This window comes from Microcaecilia unicolor, chromosome 1 (assembly GCF_901765095.1).
Source record: "Microcaecilia unicolor chromosome 1, aMicUni1.1, whole genome shotgun sequence".
Classification (NCBI taxonomy): domain Eukaryota; kingdom Metazoa; phylum Chordata; class Amphibia; order Gymnophiona; family Siphonopidae; genus Microcaecilia; species Microcaecilia unicolor.
The window spans coordinates 458,543,667-458,562,698 of record NC_044031.1 but is presented as its reverse complement, the minus strand read 5'-3'; the positions used below and the strand labels follow the sequence as shown (position 1 = coordinate 458,562,698).

The following is a 19,032-nucleotide window of genomic DNA, read 5'->3' as shown; positions in this document are numbered from 1 at the left end:
CCTGTTTTAAATTTATCTTCTGAAACCGTTCTGATTGCAGTACCTGGGACTTTACACAGATTTTGTGCCTAATCCAGGGTGTACTTCTTGTTCTCCTTTATATAATGCATGTGCATTAATATGTTTTACAGTCAGGCATGTCTGCATTACGTTAGCTTATACAACACATGGCTGTTCTTGTTGGAAGCCATAACGGACACAGTGTCAGAAATTCACCATAAATAGCTGTCTGTCTGTTCAAAATCCCATAGCCTACCAATTAGTGCCAGCAGCTGCACATGTAATCTTTTGGAGCACAGTAGGGGTTAGTTCATGACTTTTAACTAGTCATGCTTCCGGCTCTTGTCTCTTGGGGGATGTCTTGTCTGACATAACCTTTTTAGACCATGCAACCAATCCATTATAGTTTCTCCCTGGCAAAATCTAAACTTCAGAAACATTGCCTTTCCCTCTAGATTTAAAGCTCTGCATATTTTTGCATTTATGTGTGGACCAAGGCACCATGTAAGCGTAGAGTTAAAAAAAAGCATAATGGTAAAATATGAAGAAATCAAGGCTTTTAATTTTAAAGATTCTTGTAAAAAGTGTTCCCTATGGACCCTAGCAATATGTAACTGCCAGCTGCAGCACAGTTGAGTGGTTCTAGGATTCTTTCTTTGGAAACATTTGTCTGTCCTCCGCTACCATCAGCTCAACGATATTTATTTAAGTTCCATTTATTTGCTAAATGTTTTCCTGAATTTTCTATTGTGGTGGGTAGCAATTTGAATGCCATTATGTGTTTGTTACAACAACAAAAAAAAAGCAGAGCCAAGTCAAGGGAACTCTTTCCTGTACAGCTTGTTTTTGCATTCATGCTGCAGGTCCTAAGAGGCTGATTTTCCAGTGTGTTGCTGGTGCTGGCTAAGGGAGATATCCTACTCTAGGAAAGACATGGTCCCCATTGTCATTTTACGACTACCTGTCTGGTTGATACTACATAGTATTGTTCATTGGGAAGAGGGTTTGAGTAAGAAAATATTATTGAAGCAAAAATAAAGACTAATGTAGGCTTAACGTCAAGTTTTACGTTATTTTTAACATATTAGATTGAAAAGTGAATTTTTTTTTATACGAATACATTTTCCAGAGTTTGCCTATAGCGCAATACCAAAGGAATGGGTCAGGCTGTAGTAACTTAAGCTTGATGGAGTGCGAGTTATATGACGTGATTTATACTGGTAATTACACTATTTATATTCCAGAGGATATAATATGCTTTTAAATTAGAGGCCATCATATAGCAAATGAAATACATGTATAAGAAAATGAATTGCTGCCAGTGAATTAATGTGTAGACGTTTATTTTATTTAAAATATTTTACAGCCTATCTTCAATTCTAGGTGGCGTATAATTTCCAACATACACTATACAAGCAATTAAACATGTAATAATATATTATAAATCAAAAGCATTCTGAAAAATAAAGAAGAGGATGTTAAGTTCCTTAAGTGGAAATGGTCCTTTTCTACTCTCAGCTACACGGCAACTTGTTCCAACTTCTAAGACCAATAATAGAGAAAAGACAAACTCTAGTATCACTCTTACGCACCTATGAAACACAGTAGAGTCTCGCTTATCAGACATATTGGATTATGCAGCATACCTCAGTGACATCACAGCATTGTCATCGAGATGTGCATGCGTTTTTTTTTCCCGGCATCACTTTTGGTTAAAAATCAGCAATGCTAAGTAAGACTGCTCGACACATTAAGTTTTTTTTTTTTTTTTACTTTTTTTTTTCTGCTTCCTCTATAACATGCATTCAATATACTTCTATCTTATCTCTCTTGCGCTTTTTCTGTATTATCTGACTTCAATTATAAAAACAACTTGTCGGTCCTGTTTACATCTGATAATCGAGACTCTACTGTAGATCTAACAACTAGTAATCCCTTTAGAGATACACACTGGCTTTGTGTTTATCTGAAGTTGTTGGTAATGCAGACAAACCTGATTGTTTGTAAACCGGGACAAGGAAATTGAATGTGCAAATGAGAGGCTGAAAGTCAGGTGACTACTGTCCAGTAGCTTCTTTATTTTAACTATTTTTTGCTAAAAATATTTCTCCTCTAAAATGTTAAATCAAAAAAGTGCCTAATAACTCAAACAAGGTAAAATATATGGAATATTTTCCTACAGAGGTTAAGTACATTTTGGTAAATTTTGCAACTTAAAAAAAGCAAAACAAAAACATAATCCCTAGATTGCTGAAGGTGAAAACTGATTGACATCAGTTTTAGACCATGTTAACTTTGGCTAATACACCTTTGCAGTTATAAACACTGTGAATGCCGTAAGTGTTCCTCTGAGTCTGTCCTGTTTAAGTGTAACCTTGTGCTCTTTCTTTTTGCTTCTTACTGTCCCTGTGAGTAGTGGAGTGAAATGAACCTCATTGCAGGGATATAGCTTTAGCCACTCCAAGCTATTATCTATGCAACTGCTGACATTGATATATTTTTTTGTCCCTGCTTACCTATTGGAACCTGGGTATTTGTGTAACAAAACTAGACTGACAGTGAGCGGACGGACACAGCTGCTGATGGGGAAACAACTGCCACAGAGGTTTGTACAGTTGCCACTATGTGGTTAGCCAAGGACACTAGTCTGTAGATCCGCATTGTCTTCATATGGTAGTGAAGCATCTCCGTTACCCCAGGGGAAAATGGTTGTGTGTGTGTGTGAAAAATATAAGTAAGGTACAATTTCAGTATTTGTTTTTAATTCAGAGCTTTGATTTTGCAGTGTGTTATATTTTGGTATTTGTTTCATTGTGGTGTAAAACAAGACATCTCATTTATGTTTCATAGCCAGCAGATAAATAAAATGCTCCTAAGATGTGTTCATCCTACATCTGTTTTTGGATGGAATTTATGAGCACTGTCTCTTCTTTTGAAGCTCCAAATTTTAGTAGATTGTATTTCTCCTGTGTGATCAGAAGGTAAATAGTGGTTTCTATCCTTTGTCATTTTGCTTCGTTCCCTTTGAATGAACAGACAAGTGGAAAATGAGATAATTTTAACATAAAATACACACTAGCAAAGCAGTAAAGCTCTGGAAACCATTTGACATCTGAACTTGCACTGGGCTGAAAGCCACCTGGATGAAATTTGGCTAAATTTTCAGATTTTCCCCTGATGTGCTAGGGTTGTCCTTTAGAGTTGAACCTGCAGATATAGCAAACATTTGAAAATAATTGCCTTCTGATTTATTGTAAATTCACAGGCAGCTGTGCGATGTGTTGAAATCTGTTTTAACAGTTTTCTTTCTTTTTTTAATGTGAGTAGAGTTAAAAAAGTTAGTCAAGCCTTGACACTTTTTTCCCAGTTTCCCCAAACCTCCTTATTTAGATATTTCACGCATATCCAGTCTTCTAGCGTTTTATTTCAGTATTTCAGCATCACAGTTCCAGGGTCAAAAGTTTCAACCAGTAAATCGCATTTAAATATCTTTCAAACACTTTTTGCACCCGGGAAGACCTGATGGTCATGCCCGTTTCTTGACATTACTTGCATCATGTAGCATTTTATTCACAGGGCATCAGTATATGGTGAGTAGTGTACGTACTTGAAATGAACAAATGGTTGTATTCTACTGAACAGGGTGACAGCAACTTCAGCTCTACCTTTTCACAGTATACGACACATCATGGTGTAGGGGAATGATCCCCAATATCCATGCATATGCCTTCAGAAAAATCAATGTTATCAGTAACATTTGTTTTATACAAATATTTACCTATATGTAATCTGATGTTATATTTAGCTGCACTGATCATGCCGTTATGTTAAAACATTATTTACCTCATCTTTACAAAATTGTAGCTTTTAAATCCGGTGTAGAAATCAAATACATAGAAATTGAAAAGGACAATCAGTGTGAACCCACTTAAGGCCAATAAAAGAAATGCATATAAGTTTCTGGAGATAGGATATGGCTTGCAGGTTTGTTTTGATGCAGTGTGTTATGTCAGTTCTTGGGCCTCGTTTTCATATTTTGGGTCTTTGAGCCTGATTTTCAGTATTTAGCCTGGAGAAAGCCATAAAAATAGAAAATAGATGTTTATGGAATGAATTGTTTCTTTAATTTCATAAGGCAGGATTGTAATCGGAATATATTGAAACCTAACCAGAGCTATAGCTTGGCTATAACTGTACATGCGTTTCACACAATGCTGAGATAGATGCCTTTAGCTAAAGAAACTGTGTTATTTTCCTGAACCTTTCTAAGCTCCTGTGTGTTGCAGACAGATGACCAGAATTACTAAGGTGCCACTACTGCATTAGCATGTGCTAACGCCATTTCTGCATGTTCTTATTGTAGGCCTTATTTTACGCAGTGGGACCTAATTATTAACGCCTGTTAAATGTTTGGGCAAGTCACCACACCTTAATAACTACCTCCCTATGAATGATAATGACATTAGACATATTGAACGTTTATCTAATGGATGCAAATAAAGTTGGGTTAAAAAAAAAAAAAAGAACAGGGTGTCTTTGACCAATTTGTTAAAATTTGTGCTTGTTGTGACTTGTATTCAAACTTTTCTTACGGCTGCCAGTCGGATCAAGAGGATGAAACGGATATAAAAGCCCAGGTACAGATATATTTATAGATACACACACGTACATATAAGTTGTGTGTGTGCCATGCAACCTGTTTCTGTTTGTAGTGCTGGTGTCTGTGCTCATTGCTCTTTGCACGGTTTAACCAGTAACCTTGCAAAGCAAAACAAAGCCATATTTTGTCCCCTTGGGATGCCATCTCCTTTACATTTCCTTTTCTTTTTCACTTTTTTCAGAATAGTCTGATTAAGCGAATAAAGGGTGAAAATGTATATGTCAAACATAGTAATCTTATGTTAGAGGTTGGTATTGGGAGAGATACCAGTGCATGCACATGTGTATTGGTTTCTTGGTGGTAAACCTGTGAGCCTGTACCCCAATGCATGGTGTGTGTATTCCTGCCTGCCATTAAATTTGAGTATATAATGTTCTCATTTTTTAAATACCCATCTGTAAATGTGGTATAAATGCTTTTTTCTAGTTTAAATTATATATTTTAGATCTATTAATAAATGTATTTGCGTAATCGTTTCTAACCATATAATCCTAGTCAATGTGGATGTCCTTGCACAACAGATTTCTTTGTGCTGCTACCCTTGAAAGTGCCAGATTTTCACTAGTGTTGTGATAATGTTGTGCAGCAATCCCCCTTTCCTCAAGAACTGCTCATCTTATTTCCTACTAACCTAATTGCACACCACCTTTAAAAATTAACTTCAGCCGGTAGGTGGACATTTCTAAAAATTGTGCCTTTGTTTTAACACCAGGAGTTAGAAAAAAATCAAGAAGAGTTGATGAAGCACCAGACAAATATCAGTGAGCTGAAACGAACGTTCTTAGAAACTGCCTCAGATTCCACAGTAACTAATGAATGGGAGAAGAGGCTTTCTACATCACCAGTTCGACTGGCTTTAAGACAGGAAGATGCCCCTATGATTGAACCACTTGTGCCTGAGGAGGTCAGTTCTGTAGGTGTTCTCTCCTTCCATCTAAATTTACAAACACCTTTAGGCCTAGTATCTCAGGACTAATGTAATTAACTGATAAGGGTGCTTAGTTGTACCCTTGCCTACTGGCACAGTGTATGATAACAGCATTGGTATGGTAGGTTTCTGCATTGCATGCCATATAACCAAAATCCAAGAGAAGCAAGGACAAGGCATGTAACAGTTTTCAGTTTGATTTGGTGCATAAGCTCTCAATAGTGATCGATGGACAGAGTACACTTATCTATAGCATTCTCTCAATATAGAGAACCTCAACAGAGGCTGGCCTTGCCAAATTCCATTTTGGGACTGGGATTCACTATATGAAATATGGGGCTCACCGTAATGAAGTTTGTTCTAGAGCTGTTGCTGTATGTGCTAAGATTGCCACAGGTTGCATAAGTATTGCCATACTGGGAAAGACCAAATGTCCATCAAGCCCAGCATCCTGTTTCCAACAGTGGCCAATCCAGGTCACAAATACCTGGCAAGATCCCAAAAAAGTAGAAAAACATTTTATACTGCTCATCCCAGAAATAGTGGATTTTCCCCTAGTCCATTTAATAATGATCTATGGACTTTTCCTTTGGGAAGCAGTCCAAACCTTTTTTAAACTCCGTTAAGCTAACCGCCTCTAACACATTCTCTGGCAACGAATTCCAGAGTTTAATTACACGTTAATTCTTGTGCATGGGGATCATTCTTAACAGTTCTCTAAGTTTCAGTAGAGGAAATTCTGGAATGCACAATAAATGTGAATGGAGACATTCTTTGAAGATCAAAAGAGAGCAAGAAAACAGAGGTAAAATTAGAGATTTTAAGGCACTTCTGAGTCTGGTGAAAACTGACCTAAGCTCTAATTCCTCAGATATTTTCCAACATCCCTAGTAGGGTTAGTCTTCAAAAAATAAAGACAAACTTAAAATAAGTTCTCAGGCTGTTTTGTTGTAAGGATGATATCATGAAAAACAGGGAAGGACAGTCAAATTCAACAGAAGATAGGGACCCTCACAAATGACATTGAATTTGAGGACCCCATAGAATCTAGTGTGGTTGAATTGCTGCAGTCACCTAGAGAAGAATTTTTTCCATTGAGGACCCGATGTGAGTAGAACAGGAGTTAGCTGCGGCAGAAGAGCAGAATTTAGAGGCTCCAATTACTGTGCAGTAATTTAACATTGGAGTTAATAGAAATTAACATATTAAATACCTGCACTTAAGGCTCCCCATTGGCTCCCAGTGGAGAAACGCATAGGTTTTAAGATCACTTGGTTGATGTGTAAATTTTTTTCTGAGAAGATGCTAAAGTTTTTTTTCTAAATGTATAGCACATTATGTTCCTAATCACCAGTTAAGTTTTGTGCAATAGTTTTCATAGTATGTCCAGAGTTGTATTAAATTAATGTCTACACAGTGGAAGGCACTATCTTACATAGGTCTTTTTGTTGCGGAATTCGATACCTGGGGAATTGAAAATGTCGAAGGATGCATAAGAGTTTTGAAATTTTTGGTAAAGCGTGGCTCTTTCAGTATTATGGCTAGTTGTTATTTTATTATGCTGTGTTGATTTTTGGTTGTAAGGTGCTTTGAAGCCATACAGGGGAAGGTGGTATATAAGTGTTAAATAAAGTATTTATACGTCTTCAGGCAGGCTTGGAGATCCTCACAGATAATTCTTGGTATGAATGATTTTAATATTTCCAGAGGAATAAACATACTTGGCTGTTATAGGAAGCTGTAGAAGGTACTGACTGAAGTGGGTAAAAGAAGCTGTGTTTCGATACTGTTTTTGCTAAGGAAAGCAGCCAACAAAGCTCCAAAGCCAAGTACAAGGGAATTGAGGGGGGAGGATCCATAGGATGAGGCAGATGATCCAGAAGTTAAGACAGAAGGATGGTGGTGAAAGAGTAGTAGATATATTTCTAAAATAAATATTCTGGTTTTGACATCCAGGGAGTCAGTGGAAAATGGGGTTTTATATATGGGTGTGACCTAACAAGCATTAGATAATTTTGGTGCTGATTATTCAAGGGTTCCATTTGCCCATGCATCGATATAGCATTACAAGAGTCTAGGACATTGGTTCCCAAACCTGGTCGTGAAGGCACCCCAGCCAGTCAGATTTTCAGTATAGCCACAATAAATATTCATGAGATAGATTTGCATGCAGTGGAGGTAGTGTATGCAAATCTTTCTCTTGAATATTTATTATAGGTATCCAGAAAACCTGACTGACTGGGGTGCCTCCAGAACCAGGTTTGGGAACCCCGGCCTAGGAATTTTCTAACTGGATTCCCTGTTTGGAAGGCCAGGGGAGGAGCTAGATGGGTTTCAGAAAGCATGTAGAAGAGAGATTTTAGGTGGAAAGGGTCTTTATCTTTCAAGCTGATGCCTAGGAGGCAGATCTACGATGTCACTAGGGATTAGGTGTTGGTCAAGGCCCATAGCAATGTAAAGAGGGGATTTTTGGATGTTACCGAGCCTCAAAAAAATATAGGTGTGAAGGTACTTGAGGTCAAGTAGCCTGAGAGAGGTGCTACTCATTTGGAAGCAGATAGAGGATGGTGGAGAGAGAGCAAAAAGGTCTGAGGATGCAGCAGAGAAGATGAGAGATCCCTACAGGGAGAAAGTAGGGGATAGCATACACTGATGGTCTGATGAGTGACCCAGAAAGACCTGACACCAAGTACATGGAGTGGAGGAGTAGCCTAAAGGTTAGAGCAGAAGGGGGAAAAAAACAGGGAGCCCGGTTCAAATCCTGCTGCCGCTCTTTGTGATCTTGGGCAAGTCAATTAACTCTCTGTTGCCTCAGGTGCAAACTTAGGTGTGAGCCCTCCAGGGACAGAAGAATGCTTACCGTATCTGAATGTACACAGCTTCAATAACTCACAGGTGGTAAGAAAATCCATTTTACTAAGGAATGTATCCAAGGCCATGGCATTACTTGGGATTTTGAATATGTAAGTGCTGGTAGAAAGCATGTATAACCAGCGGTTTTGCAAACTACACATTTGTAAGTGGTGGACTAAGCTGGGCATCCAGAAAGAGGCAGTTAAGGAACAAAGCTACAAAACTCTCTGTTTTGTAATTTTGAGATGGCTTTCAGTGCCAGAGGGGTAAGCAATATTGCCTCCCCCACCCCAGCACTGTTACTTCTGAATTTCTAGGTCCAAACAAGCTATTAGCTGGCACTTACACAACCCTCAGAGCAGGTGCAAATGCCAACATTTAGGTTTTATGATATGTTACAGGCCTGCCCAAACCACACCCAGAACATGCCTCTTTAAAAACTGTGGGGCCCTTTTACAAAAGGCTTGCCACATGGCAACTCAGAACTACCGCTGGCCCAACGCAGCCACTGGTGGTAGTTCTGGCTCAAGCATGTGCCATTTCCAGCAACCAGAAAATATTTTTAGAATTTTTACTCCGGCGCCACCCTCAATGGGTGGTGGTAAATATTCCCTGTCTCATGGCCACGAGTTAAGAGTAATCTTACCGCATGGCCATTTTTTGTGGGGGCTTTCTTACCAGCTGAGATAAAAAGGGCCCTGGTGCACTGGAAAAATGGCAACCGCAGGGCCCTTTTTCTCACAGCTTGGTAAAAGGACCCCTGTGTGTCCGAAGAGCATGTGTATAAGTAGTGGCTTTTCACTTAAATGTGTTGTATCACGTGCTATTTGCTACCTAAGCCTTCTAAAATAACTTCAGTAGCTGTTAAGTTCAGAAACCACACATTCAGCAGGCCTACTTTAAGCGAATTTTCAGCCACATTGCCCATTCAAGAGAAACAGTCATCTGCTTATCTTTAAACAGCAACCATGCTGCTGAATATTAACATCCACGTGAATAACCACTTAATTTGCTTGTAAAACTTGAAATATGTTCCCTTACCTTTTACATATTAGTCGGATATATATATATTTTTTACCTTTACGGTCTTTTGCCAAATGGGCAATCCAAATCCAGAGAAGTCTGTGAGAGCCGTGAAATTTTTATGCGATGTTTTATTTTCATCTGTTTGGATTGAAATAAATTTCTGAACATATTATTGAGCACAGTTCTCCACCCCCACCCTGGATAAAGGCCAACCAATAGCAGTGTGGGGTGTTGATTTGACAGGCCAAGTTTCAACATATGTGATGATATCTATTCAAGAGTGGATGGAGGCAAATGGATTGGTTCTGAATTTGAATACAACTGAGATAATGATTGTAGGACGAAAGAGGGATGATAATGGCCTCAGTCAGTGACAGTGTGTAGTGTGGAAATGCAGATTAGGAATGAGATGAAATTAAGGGGGGTGGTTCTAGATGCATATCTTAATATGGAATTTCAGATTACCCGTGTCATTGGTACCTCATTTGCTGAATTATGTTTGTTCAGCTGAAACCAATGCTGTCTTTTTCTGATTTTCGCACTGTCGTGCATAGTATGGTGATTATCGAGGATAGATTATTGTAATTCTTTGTATCTGGCGATGCCAGTTGTGAAAATTAAAGCGCTGCAGATGGTGCAGAATACTGCAGTGAGGGTTGTTATGGGGCTCTTGCAATGTGAGCATGTCACTCCTGCTTTGAAGCGTCTGCACTGGCTGCCTGTGCAATATAAGATTCGTTTTACGATATTGTATTTTCTCCATGAGGTTGTGTGTGGCAAGATGGCATGGTATTTTCGGTCTGTGAGCAAGTTGTTTTGTATCTGCAAGGGGGTAGAGGTCTGACTTAACAAAATAACCGGCAACTGATATTGATAAGCACGCACTGTGCTTGTACATGGGTAGCAGTCTTTTCGGTTGCAAGTCCTGGATTGTGGAATGCCCTGCCTAGCTATCTACATTACTGTACTAATGCAGAACATTTTAAGAAGTTTCTGAAGACTCACTTCAGGCCTTCTAATATCTTGAGGCGAGACTTTTAAAGTTTCTGGTTGCTTGGGAAACAGTGAGTATTGTTGTTGTTTGTATTGCATAAGAATTATATTGCTACCCGCTTAGGTTTAGGCGGGATATAAATTTTATTAATAAATAAATATTGTATACTTGACTATGCAGTACCATGTATCAAGGGAAGGGAAATGGGACTTGATATACCGCCTTTCTGAAGTTTTTGCAACTACATTCAAAGCGGTTTACATATATTCAGGTTCTTATTTTGTGCCAGGGGCAATGGAGGGTTAAGTGACGTGCCCAGAGTCACAAGGAGCTGCAGTGGGAATCGAACTCAGTTCCCCAGGATCAAAGTCCACTGCACTAACCACTAGGCTCCTCCTCCGGGGAGAGGAGAACCCTGATCTGTGAAGTCTGGATGATTGCATATGTGTAGGGTAAACAGCAGTGTCAATGTGGCAGACCAGCCTGAAATTCAGACTGAACACGATCTAAGATATTGTGGAAGCGTTGAGACAAACAAGCAGAGGCTTTTACTGACAAATGGTAGACAAATCTAGAAAGAAAGACAACTCTAGCTCAGGGGGTTCTCCTTGGGACATACGTAACCAGTCAGGTTTTTAGGATATCCAGAATGAATATGCATGAAATAAGTTTGCATCCGCTTTGTCCATTCTGTGCAAATCTATCTCATGTATCTGATTTGTTGAGTATCTTGAAAAATTGACTGGCTAGGTGTGACCCTAGGACTGAGTTGAGAACTCCTGTATCTCAATTTTACCAGGACAGGTCTGGTCCATATAAGCAAAATTACAGCAGTCCCTCATTTCCACATTTCAGTCAGAAAACTTTAAAATTATACCGCAACCAGTCTAGATAGCTCTGAAAGGCTTCTTGCTAGACTGTGTTCTTTACCCATTAATTTGCATAAATAAGTGTTTTTCTTTCTTGCAAAAAACATTCAATTTTCCTTCTGCTTCAACAGTCTAGGAGGTAAATTCCACAGAAGGGGTGCTTTTATTTCAAGTAGTCATTAACCCCTGGGTGGACCATGTACTAAGATCCAAGTTTTGGCAGAAAGACTTTCACACAAGTTGGACCTGAGGATTTCAGACACTAATCTCAAGATCTTAAACTTGAACCAGAGCCTCAGGGAGAGCCATAAAATAATGGGAACTAGAGTGAAGGCGTTCTTTTAAGCTGAGAAGCTGATATTTGCAGCTCTGAGGAGCACTAATAAATTATGAATCAACTTATGAAACAGAATAATGTTATGAAGGTTTTTCTGTGTAAAACCTTTTACCTGCAGTAAAGGTCTCTCTGACGAGAACAAGAGCAGCGTAGAGATATACATGCATATTTTAAAAAAACAGAGTAGATGTAAATTTGTGCTTGTTCATCCCAATACGATTGTGGCTGTTCCAGCTTATTTTATAAAGACCCCCCTAGGTGCCCTGTTAAAATAAATATACACAGATATAGAATATTGTGGAGACTTTTGGTATTGTGTGTGCAAAGATTTCGGAATTCATGCACACGAGTCGTGTGTGTGAATTCTGCGTCTGAAGAAGTGTTACAAGGGGTGTTCAGAAAAAGCCCAGATTGCTTTGAAAACCCTTTTCACACCCTCCTTCAGACCTTTCTGCCAGTACTGATGTAAAAATTCCAGTTTTCACCTGCTGATGACTAGCTTTGTTTCGAGACCAAATGTGAAATTAGTTATCATTGGCTGTAAATTTGTTTTTGATTTTTGTTCTCACTCTTAGCAACATTTATGTATTTGTGTGTTTATGGGCTTCTGACTAAAAACTGCTTCACTGAAACCATGCCACTACTGATCTTAAGAGTCATGTATAAAGCAGAAGGATTGTTGGGTGGAGGGTGAGGAATGAAGCCTGTTTCCCTGATGCAGCAGTGAATGGACTGTGAATCACTGGTCACTGCTGGAAAAGATATAACTGGGCATGCACACTACTGTTTGAACACTAAAGTTGTGGAAATTGTGGATTAATTAATAGTCCATTAATATAGAGCAGGCGGCTTTTATGCCAGTGATTATAAGCAAGTGTGAGCACTGAAAGAGTGCCGTTTCCAGTTTCTGAGGTTTTGCCTTCTGCTTTATACATGACAATTAAGATAAATAGTGAGACAGTTTCACTGAAGTAGTTTTTCTGATTTTTTGGTATTGAACTTCACTCCTTTAACTTAATATGTTTATATGTGTTTCTGTGTGTACTTATGTATAGAAGTGTTTGTTAATAATTTCCTGCCAGTGTATGCTGAAAACTGTGTGGGCATTTTATGGGAGGGAGGTGTTTAAAATGTTAATATTTCATCAAAAATGATATCTTGTACAGAGGGGAGGGGTATTGATAGATCTTGATGACATTCCTAGTTCACAATTAATTAGATTTAACATAAGACCATAGATTTTTACTATCTTTTAACATAAAAAAAAAACCCAAAACATTTCTAGTTAATTCTACAACAATGAAAATCATTCCTTCTGAACCCTGGTGATGGGGAACAGTTCAGAATAGGTGGCTTAACATTTTTCCTTGACCTGCAAGTACTGTATTATTTAGCTGCCAAGTGACTTGGTTAAACCATTTTCACTTGAACTGCTGTTTATACATATTTTTCACCAGGTTTTAGATAATTTCATTCATATACCATTAGATCTGTGTTTTTACTTAGATCTGTTGACATGTTGCTTTAAAAGGTGTGTTTAGGAGCTGTAACGTATTCCTTTTAATACTGTGCTCATATAGGGGCCCTTGATAGAGCTACCGCAGTGTTGGCACACACCAATCCGGCACTACTGCCGGCCCACTGCAGGAGCCAGCAGTAGTGCCACCCCCATTGCACGCCATGCCCGGCACAACTGGAAATATATTTTATTTTTACAGTGGGGTTAGCGTAGGAGCCCTTACTGCCTCCTTAAATAGGGGGTAAGGGCTCCCCACAGAAAATGGCTACGCGGCAAGTTTGTATTTACCGCACAGCCATTTTCTTTTTTCTTAGGAAATACCCCACTGCAATAAGAGGTGCCTCGGTGTGCAGCAAATTTAAATGCCGCCGACGCCACCACAGGGCCCCTTTTATCGCAGCCTGGTAAAAGGGCCCCTTAGATGTATTAAAAAAAAATACAGCAAATTCTGTAAGATACTGAAGGCTGAACTTAATAGAATTACTTCACAAAACAAGTTACTACTTTAATTTTTTTTCCATAAATTGTTCTGAAAACAAATTTAACAAAAAATAAACCCTTCAATATTGGAGCCAGCTGTGTGGGTGCCGAGTGCCCCAATATTAAGCAGGCTGCTTCTCTGTGTTTTGGGAAGGGAAATTTGTTTAGCGTGGCCCCTCCCCCCCCCCCCCCCCCCCCCCCACACACACATTCACTCAAATTGAAAAGTTGGGCTCCTGTGTTCCACAAAAATGGCCACTAAGGGCCCTATTTTCAGCCGACATATTTGCTTTCAGCCACCAACATTAAACCCAGATATTCAAAGCCATGGTGACTGGCATGGAATATCCGGGTTTAGTTTGGTTCCTAAAAATGTAACTGGCTATGCCGATATTCAGCACCAACCGGTTAACTTTTAACGGTCGAAGATAGGCCTGCTATTTAAGTGGCCTGTTTTGATTGCTCAACATAGCTAGTTTGGCGCTAAATATCCATGCCTAACCAGTTATGTCCCACGATATAGATAGTTAGAGGCTAGCTGCCAACAGATATTCAGCGAGAGATAATCTGTTATCTCCTGCTGATTATCCGTGGTTAGGCGCTTAATCGATATTTAACCTGCCAAGGAGCTGTTCTTGGCTGGGTACATAGTTTTGATATCAGGGGGCTAATATATATATTCACCTAGCTGAATGCTTAAGGGATTTGGAGGGAGTTTTTGTTCTTATCCTTAGCAGACCAAGGAAGAAAAATCGGAAAAAGAAGTTGCCATTTTTGACCAGGCAAACTCAACAATTATTGAGTCTCAGGTGAAAAAGAATACTTAAACCAGCCTAGAGTTGGTTTAGTTTAACTTAATATACATATAAACACTTCAGCATGAATTGCATTTCATAGTAAGAAGGGTAGCCTTTCTTTAGGCTCACATCTAAGATGAAGAGGAAAACATTGGTGGGGGAAGGTATTTAAAAATATTGTTTTGTATGTGTTTGTTTGTAATGCTTCATTCTCCTTTTGTGTGAAGAGTGAAAAACCAATAGAACATCTGTGTTGGAAGGATTTCCCCATTTCCCTATCTTATCTTAAAAAAAAATCTAATCTATAGTGTAGAAATCATTAGGTCAGCATAATGTTTAAGACACATCCATACATGTTCTAAGCTTTAAAGTAAGCCATTAATCTGACTAGTGCCTTTTTGAATTTAGAATCCATATCCTATGTCGTATCAACTCTTGTTGATTGGATTTTTACTGGTTTTTCCATTAGCCAGGGGACATAGAGAAGAAGCCCCAGGAGGGAAAGTCTACTGGCACAGTGGTTACTTCTCATCAGTTCTTTGTCCAGAAAACTGCCCAACAATCCACAGAGGTTAATTTTCATTCATTTGACTTAATGAAGACCGTTCCTCATTTAAAATGTGAATTGTTTCTGCACATTTTCAATATATTCTACTGGTCAAACCTGGAATGTGCATTGAAGTAATAAAAAGGGTGGCAGAACATAAGATATGGGTATTAATCCTAAAGCATAGGTGGGTATGTTATATGAAATTCAGAGATTCAAAAGCAAACCTTTCTTTTAGATTATGGGAGTTGTATTTCAGTATTCCTAAAATAGAATGAGCATCAAGCTATTCTAATTTAGCTTTTATATTTCAAATATAGGGCACTGAGGACTGGGTAATTGTAGACAGAATACCCACTAAGGTAGTTGATGATGAATCGAAAAACATAGTGACATACAAAGTGATGACTCTGAGCAGTGAAACGCGAGGTCCCCTGACCGAAACTACAACAACCAATGATGATGATCTTCAGAATGCCAATTCCTTTAAAAGTGAAGTGAGGGCCAAAGAAGTTGACAGCAAACAGAAAACGTATTCACTAGGGAAGTCCTACGACACTACGTCTGGAAGAATTGCAACCATGACAAGTAAAGGAAAAGAAGAAGAAAAGGGAGAGCTCTTGTCAACACCCAAAGTTATTCATACAGTGGAGAAGGAAATCATAGAAGTAGTTAAGAGCATTCCTGTGACTGAGAAGTATGAAATTCTAGAGCCTCTTACAGATGAGAAAGGCAAGTCTTGGAGAGCTTCAGAAGCACAGGGCACAAAGAGGAAGCCATCAGAGTCCTTGGCAACTATAAGAGAATCAGATGTTCAGCAGCTAAGTCCAGAAGAAGAAAGACCGAAGAAGGTGGAAGAGACAGACCCGTCAGACAAGTTACACAGCACAGTGACGTTTGCTATGACAAAGGAACAGCTGCCCGACGAAGCTCTAAAGATAGATGCACCTGTTTGGAAAGATTCAAAACTGTCTGAGTGGAGATACTCCAAAGACCAGCCGTATACCATTGCTACTGCTCACTATGTTACCGAATCAACGTCAAGAATAGTGGTAAAGAGTGACTTTACGTGTCACTGTTTTAACATTAAAGCATGAACTCTAGACAGAACCCTGCTTCACTATGCCTTTCAGTTTACTTCCTGCTTGGCTTTTTATTGACAGCCAATCCAGATTTATTTTTCTTTCTTTCTAAGGTTACCTTATCAATGCAGTTCAAAGCGTTATCAGTTAAACTTATTCCTAAATCTATGCAAGGAAATGTTAACATTGCTATAGCGGCTTGCACTAATGAAAACGTTCGCTTCAGCTAGCAACAACCCAGTCCTACCTTGGGGCCTTATTCAACAAGTAATGCAGGTTTGCAAAGAGACAAAATGATATATGTCCTCCACCTCCACCTGTAACCCCTGCATCTCATTTGGGATGAGAAAAGACGAATAGCAGCAAAAGTTTGCAGAGAGCCGCAAATGCCTGTACCTTCCCTCAACAACCTGGCACTGGGATCCCAGAAAGCCTATTCAAGAAACCCTTGTCTTTTCCTAAATAACAGGATGAATAGATGTACTGGGGTGGGCCAAGTAAGCATTAAAGGAAGTGGAAAATATATTTTCTAAATGTATGGAGGGGGTGGATTAAAGGTGTAGAACACTGAAATTCTAGAAATAACATTTTTTTAGCAATGGGTAAATGGTTGGTAACTGGGTTTTTTGTTTCTTAAATCAACCCTGAGCTCCAAATGTGATTTCCCTTCAGAGAAAGGCACAGTGAAGAAGATGTCTTCTTTTATTTTATTTTTTCTTTAATTTTCATATCCATGTTTTGCTGCCTTACGTGGGCAATCTCTATCACATGTTAATTTTGGAGGATGACCTGTTTGTGTCATTTAAAAATAATAAACCTGCAGATGGGTCTAGAAAGCGTAACATCTGGTCTTTGAATTTAAACACAAGTTGAATATTAATTGTACAGACTCATCTGATTTGGTTAGCCTGGACTTTTTAGGCATAATGTGGGAGAAATGCTAAAGCAAATTTGAAACAGCAGGGCCTTTTAAAAGACACTAACACCATTCCCTCCATAGAGTTAATTCTGTTACGTGGAATTCCTTGAATTTCCACCAGTTTTTCAGTGTGGGGCAGTAACATGGTAAACCCAGGTGAAGAAGCCCCTCTCACTGTTGGTCTTTGTAGCCTACATTCCATACCTTACTGCAGACTTGATTAGTACCACAAAGAAAAAAAAAAACCTTTTCTACAAGTTTTTTGCTTTTGGGCATCAGATTGTTGAATAGGGCCCTGTGCTTTCCCACTATTGTAGTCCCTGTGGATTTGTGCTAGCTTGTTCCCTCTCCTCACCTCACCCCCCTCCCCTTTACTTCCTGTGCACCTCCTACCTTTGCCCTTTGTCCTAACCTATGTTACCATCTGTTTACTTGTCTATGTATATGTCTCTTGCTGTGTGTGACTCTGCATTTCTTTGTCTACTTAGAGTAAGCAGTCTTCCGGTGACAAAACCTTGGATGATTCAGATATCTTCAGTTTAATAGACTCGGCAAGAAAACCAACTGAGTACTTAGGAGGTCTTACTTCCGCGTCACATGACTGGGCTGAGGTGGCCACTTGATTCTGCTTATGAATTCCAAAAATTGCACTTGTTTGCTATTTTATTTAGTTCTGTATCACGCTTGGAAGTATACACGCTTTCACAAAAGTTTGCAGAATTAGAAATTAAACTGTGACAACCGACAAGAGTTGTAAACATGGGGACTTATTCTTTGCTTTCAGGGTTGTTTATACCATGCCTAATAGTGATGCAAAACAAATTGCTCTGGTAGAAGTCAAGCGAGGCTTAGGGGTCAGCCAGGATGTCCACAACTAAATGTCCCTGAAATGGAGGAAAATTCTTTTTAAGTATGAGATATTTCCATGCTGCATAACAGCACTGTAAAGTACCAACATCATGACCTTTTCATTCTGGCTGACCTCTGGTTAAAAGTCTCTAGCGATATGTCAGCTTCAGTAGCATGTGTGTGCTTGCTCTTTGATGTGCACTGTGCCATTCCACTCACATGATGCTATGACTGTGATGCACTTAATTCTGCACTGAGCCCAGAGATCATATATGACTCGACACCAGAAGACCACATCAAAACAGCAGTTTGCCAAGAAGCACCCCCTTTAGTGTTCCAGCTAGAATTGACTAGTTTAAGCTGAAACAAAGTTTTCTTCTTATGTATTAGAGCTTGTTGCTTGATGAGTGCATCTTCTTCCCAGATATCCATGTTGTAGGTTAGGTTCAGTCAAGCCCAAACACGGTTGGCCCTGTACATGTGCTGTGCATGCAGTATTGCCTGTGGAGTCCTGCACCATTTGTACAGCACATTCCCAGTCACTAATGCAGACAGGGGCACTATTTTTGTTTAGGATGACCTAGAAGGTAAACAGAACAAAAGAAGTTTGTCACACCTGCAATAAATGTGCCTGTTCCAGTGTCTAATGTGTTTTTCTTTGCAATGTATGTAGCTCTTTGTACATAGAAAAATACCATTATTTTAAATTTTAGAAGATGACTTTTACAGTCTAAAAGTGATTTTCTCCCTGTAATGCAGTTTCCCTTCACTTTCAAAGTTGCCCATTGAATCTCTTCCCCTGTACAAGGCAAACTGCTGTTTTTGTTGTGATGCTTGTCTTGCTAAGCTGTTCCCCACCAGCCTTCCTAAATCACTTGCTCCCAGAACAACTCACCCTGTTATTTTGCTATATCTTTTTGTCCTGATCAGATATATTATAGTAGAGCCTCCATCTTTGATGGTCAGAGGCAATCGTACCATGATGGCTGTTAAAAGCTGTCTCTCCCTTGCAGCCTGGCATCTGGGACAGCCATAGCCTAATTTCAGCTAACCATCAAAGATGTTTGACAGGCTATAGTAACCGAAAAATGGCCCTGACTGGGACAAGAAGATGGGTGACAACCAAAATGAGAATATGATTAAAGGGCACATTTATGTGGGAAAGATAAATA

General features: G+C 39.2%; 1 protein-coding gene across 9 annotated transcripts in view; it reads left to right on the top strand.

The window, feature by feature from the left end:
- Positions 1-19,032, top strand: part of EPB41L3 (erythrocyte membrane protein band 4.1 like 3) — a 529,614-nt gene that overhangs the window by 492,676 nt on the left and 17,906 nt on the right. For 5 of the 9 annotated variants that reach the window (XM_030213128.1, XM_030213135.1, XM_030213119.1 and 2 more), the window contains 7 exons: positions 2,552-2,605; positions 4,602-4,637; positions 4,842-4,907; positions 5,373-5,573; positions 14,933-15,034; positions 15,331-16,062; positions 17,500-17,622. In XM_030213128.1, the coding sequence (XP_030068988.1) occupies positions 2,552-2,605; positions 4,602-4,637; positions 4,842-4,907; positions 5,373-5,573; positions 14,933-15,034; positions 15,331-16,062; positions 17,500-17,622 (1,314 nt within the window). The remainder of the gene's footprint in view (positions 1-2,551; positions 2,606-4,601; positions 4,638-4,841; positions 4,908-5,372; positions 5,574-14,932; positions 15,035-15,330; positions 16,063-17,499; positions 17,623-19,032) is intronic. The other 4 variants (XM_030213154.1, XM_030213145.1, XM_030213163.1 and 1 more) reach the window with 3 other exon arrangements.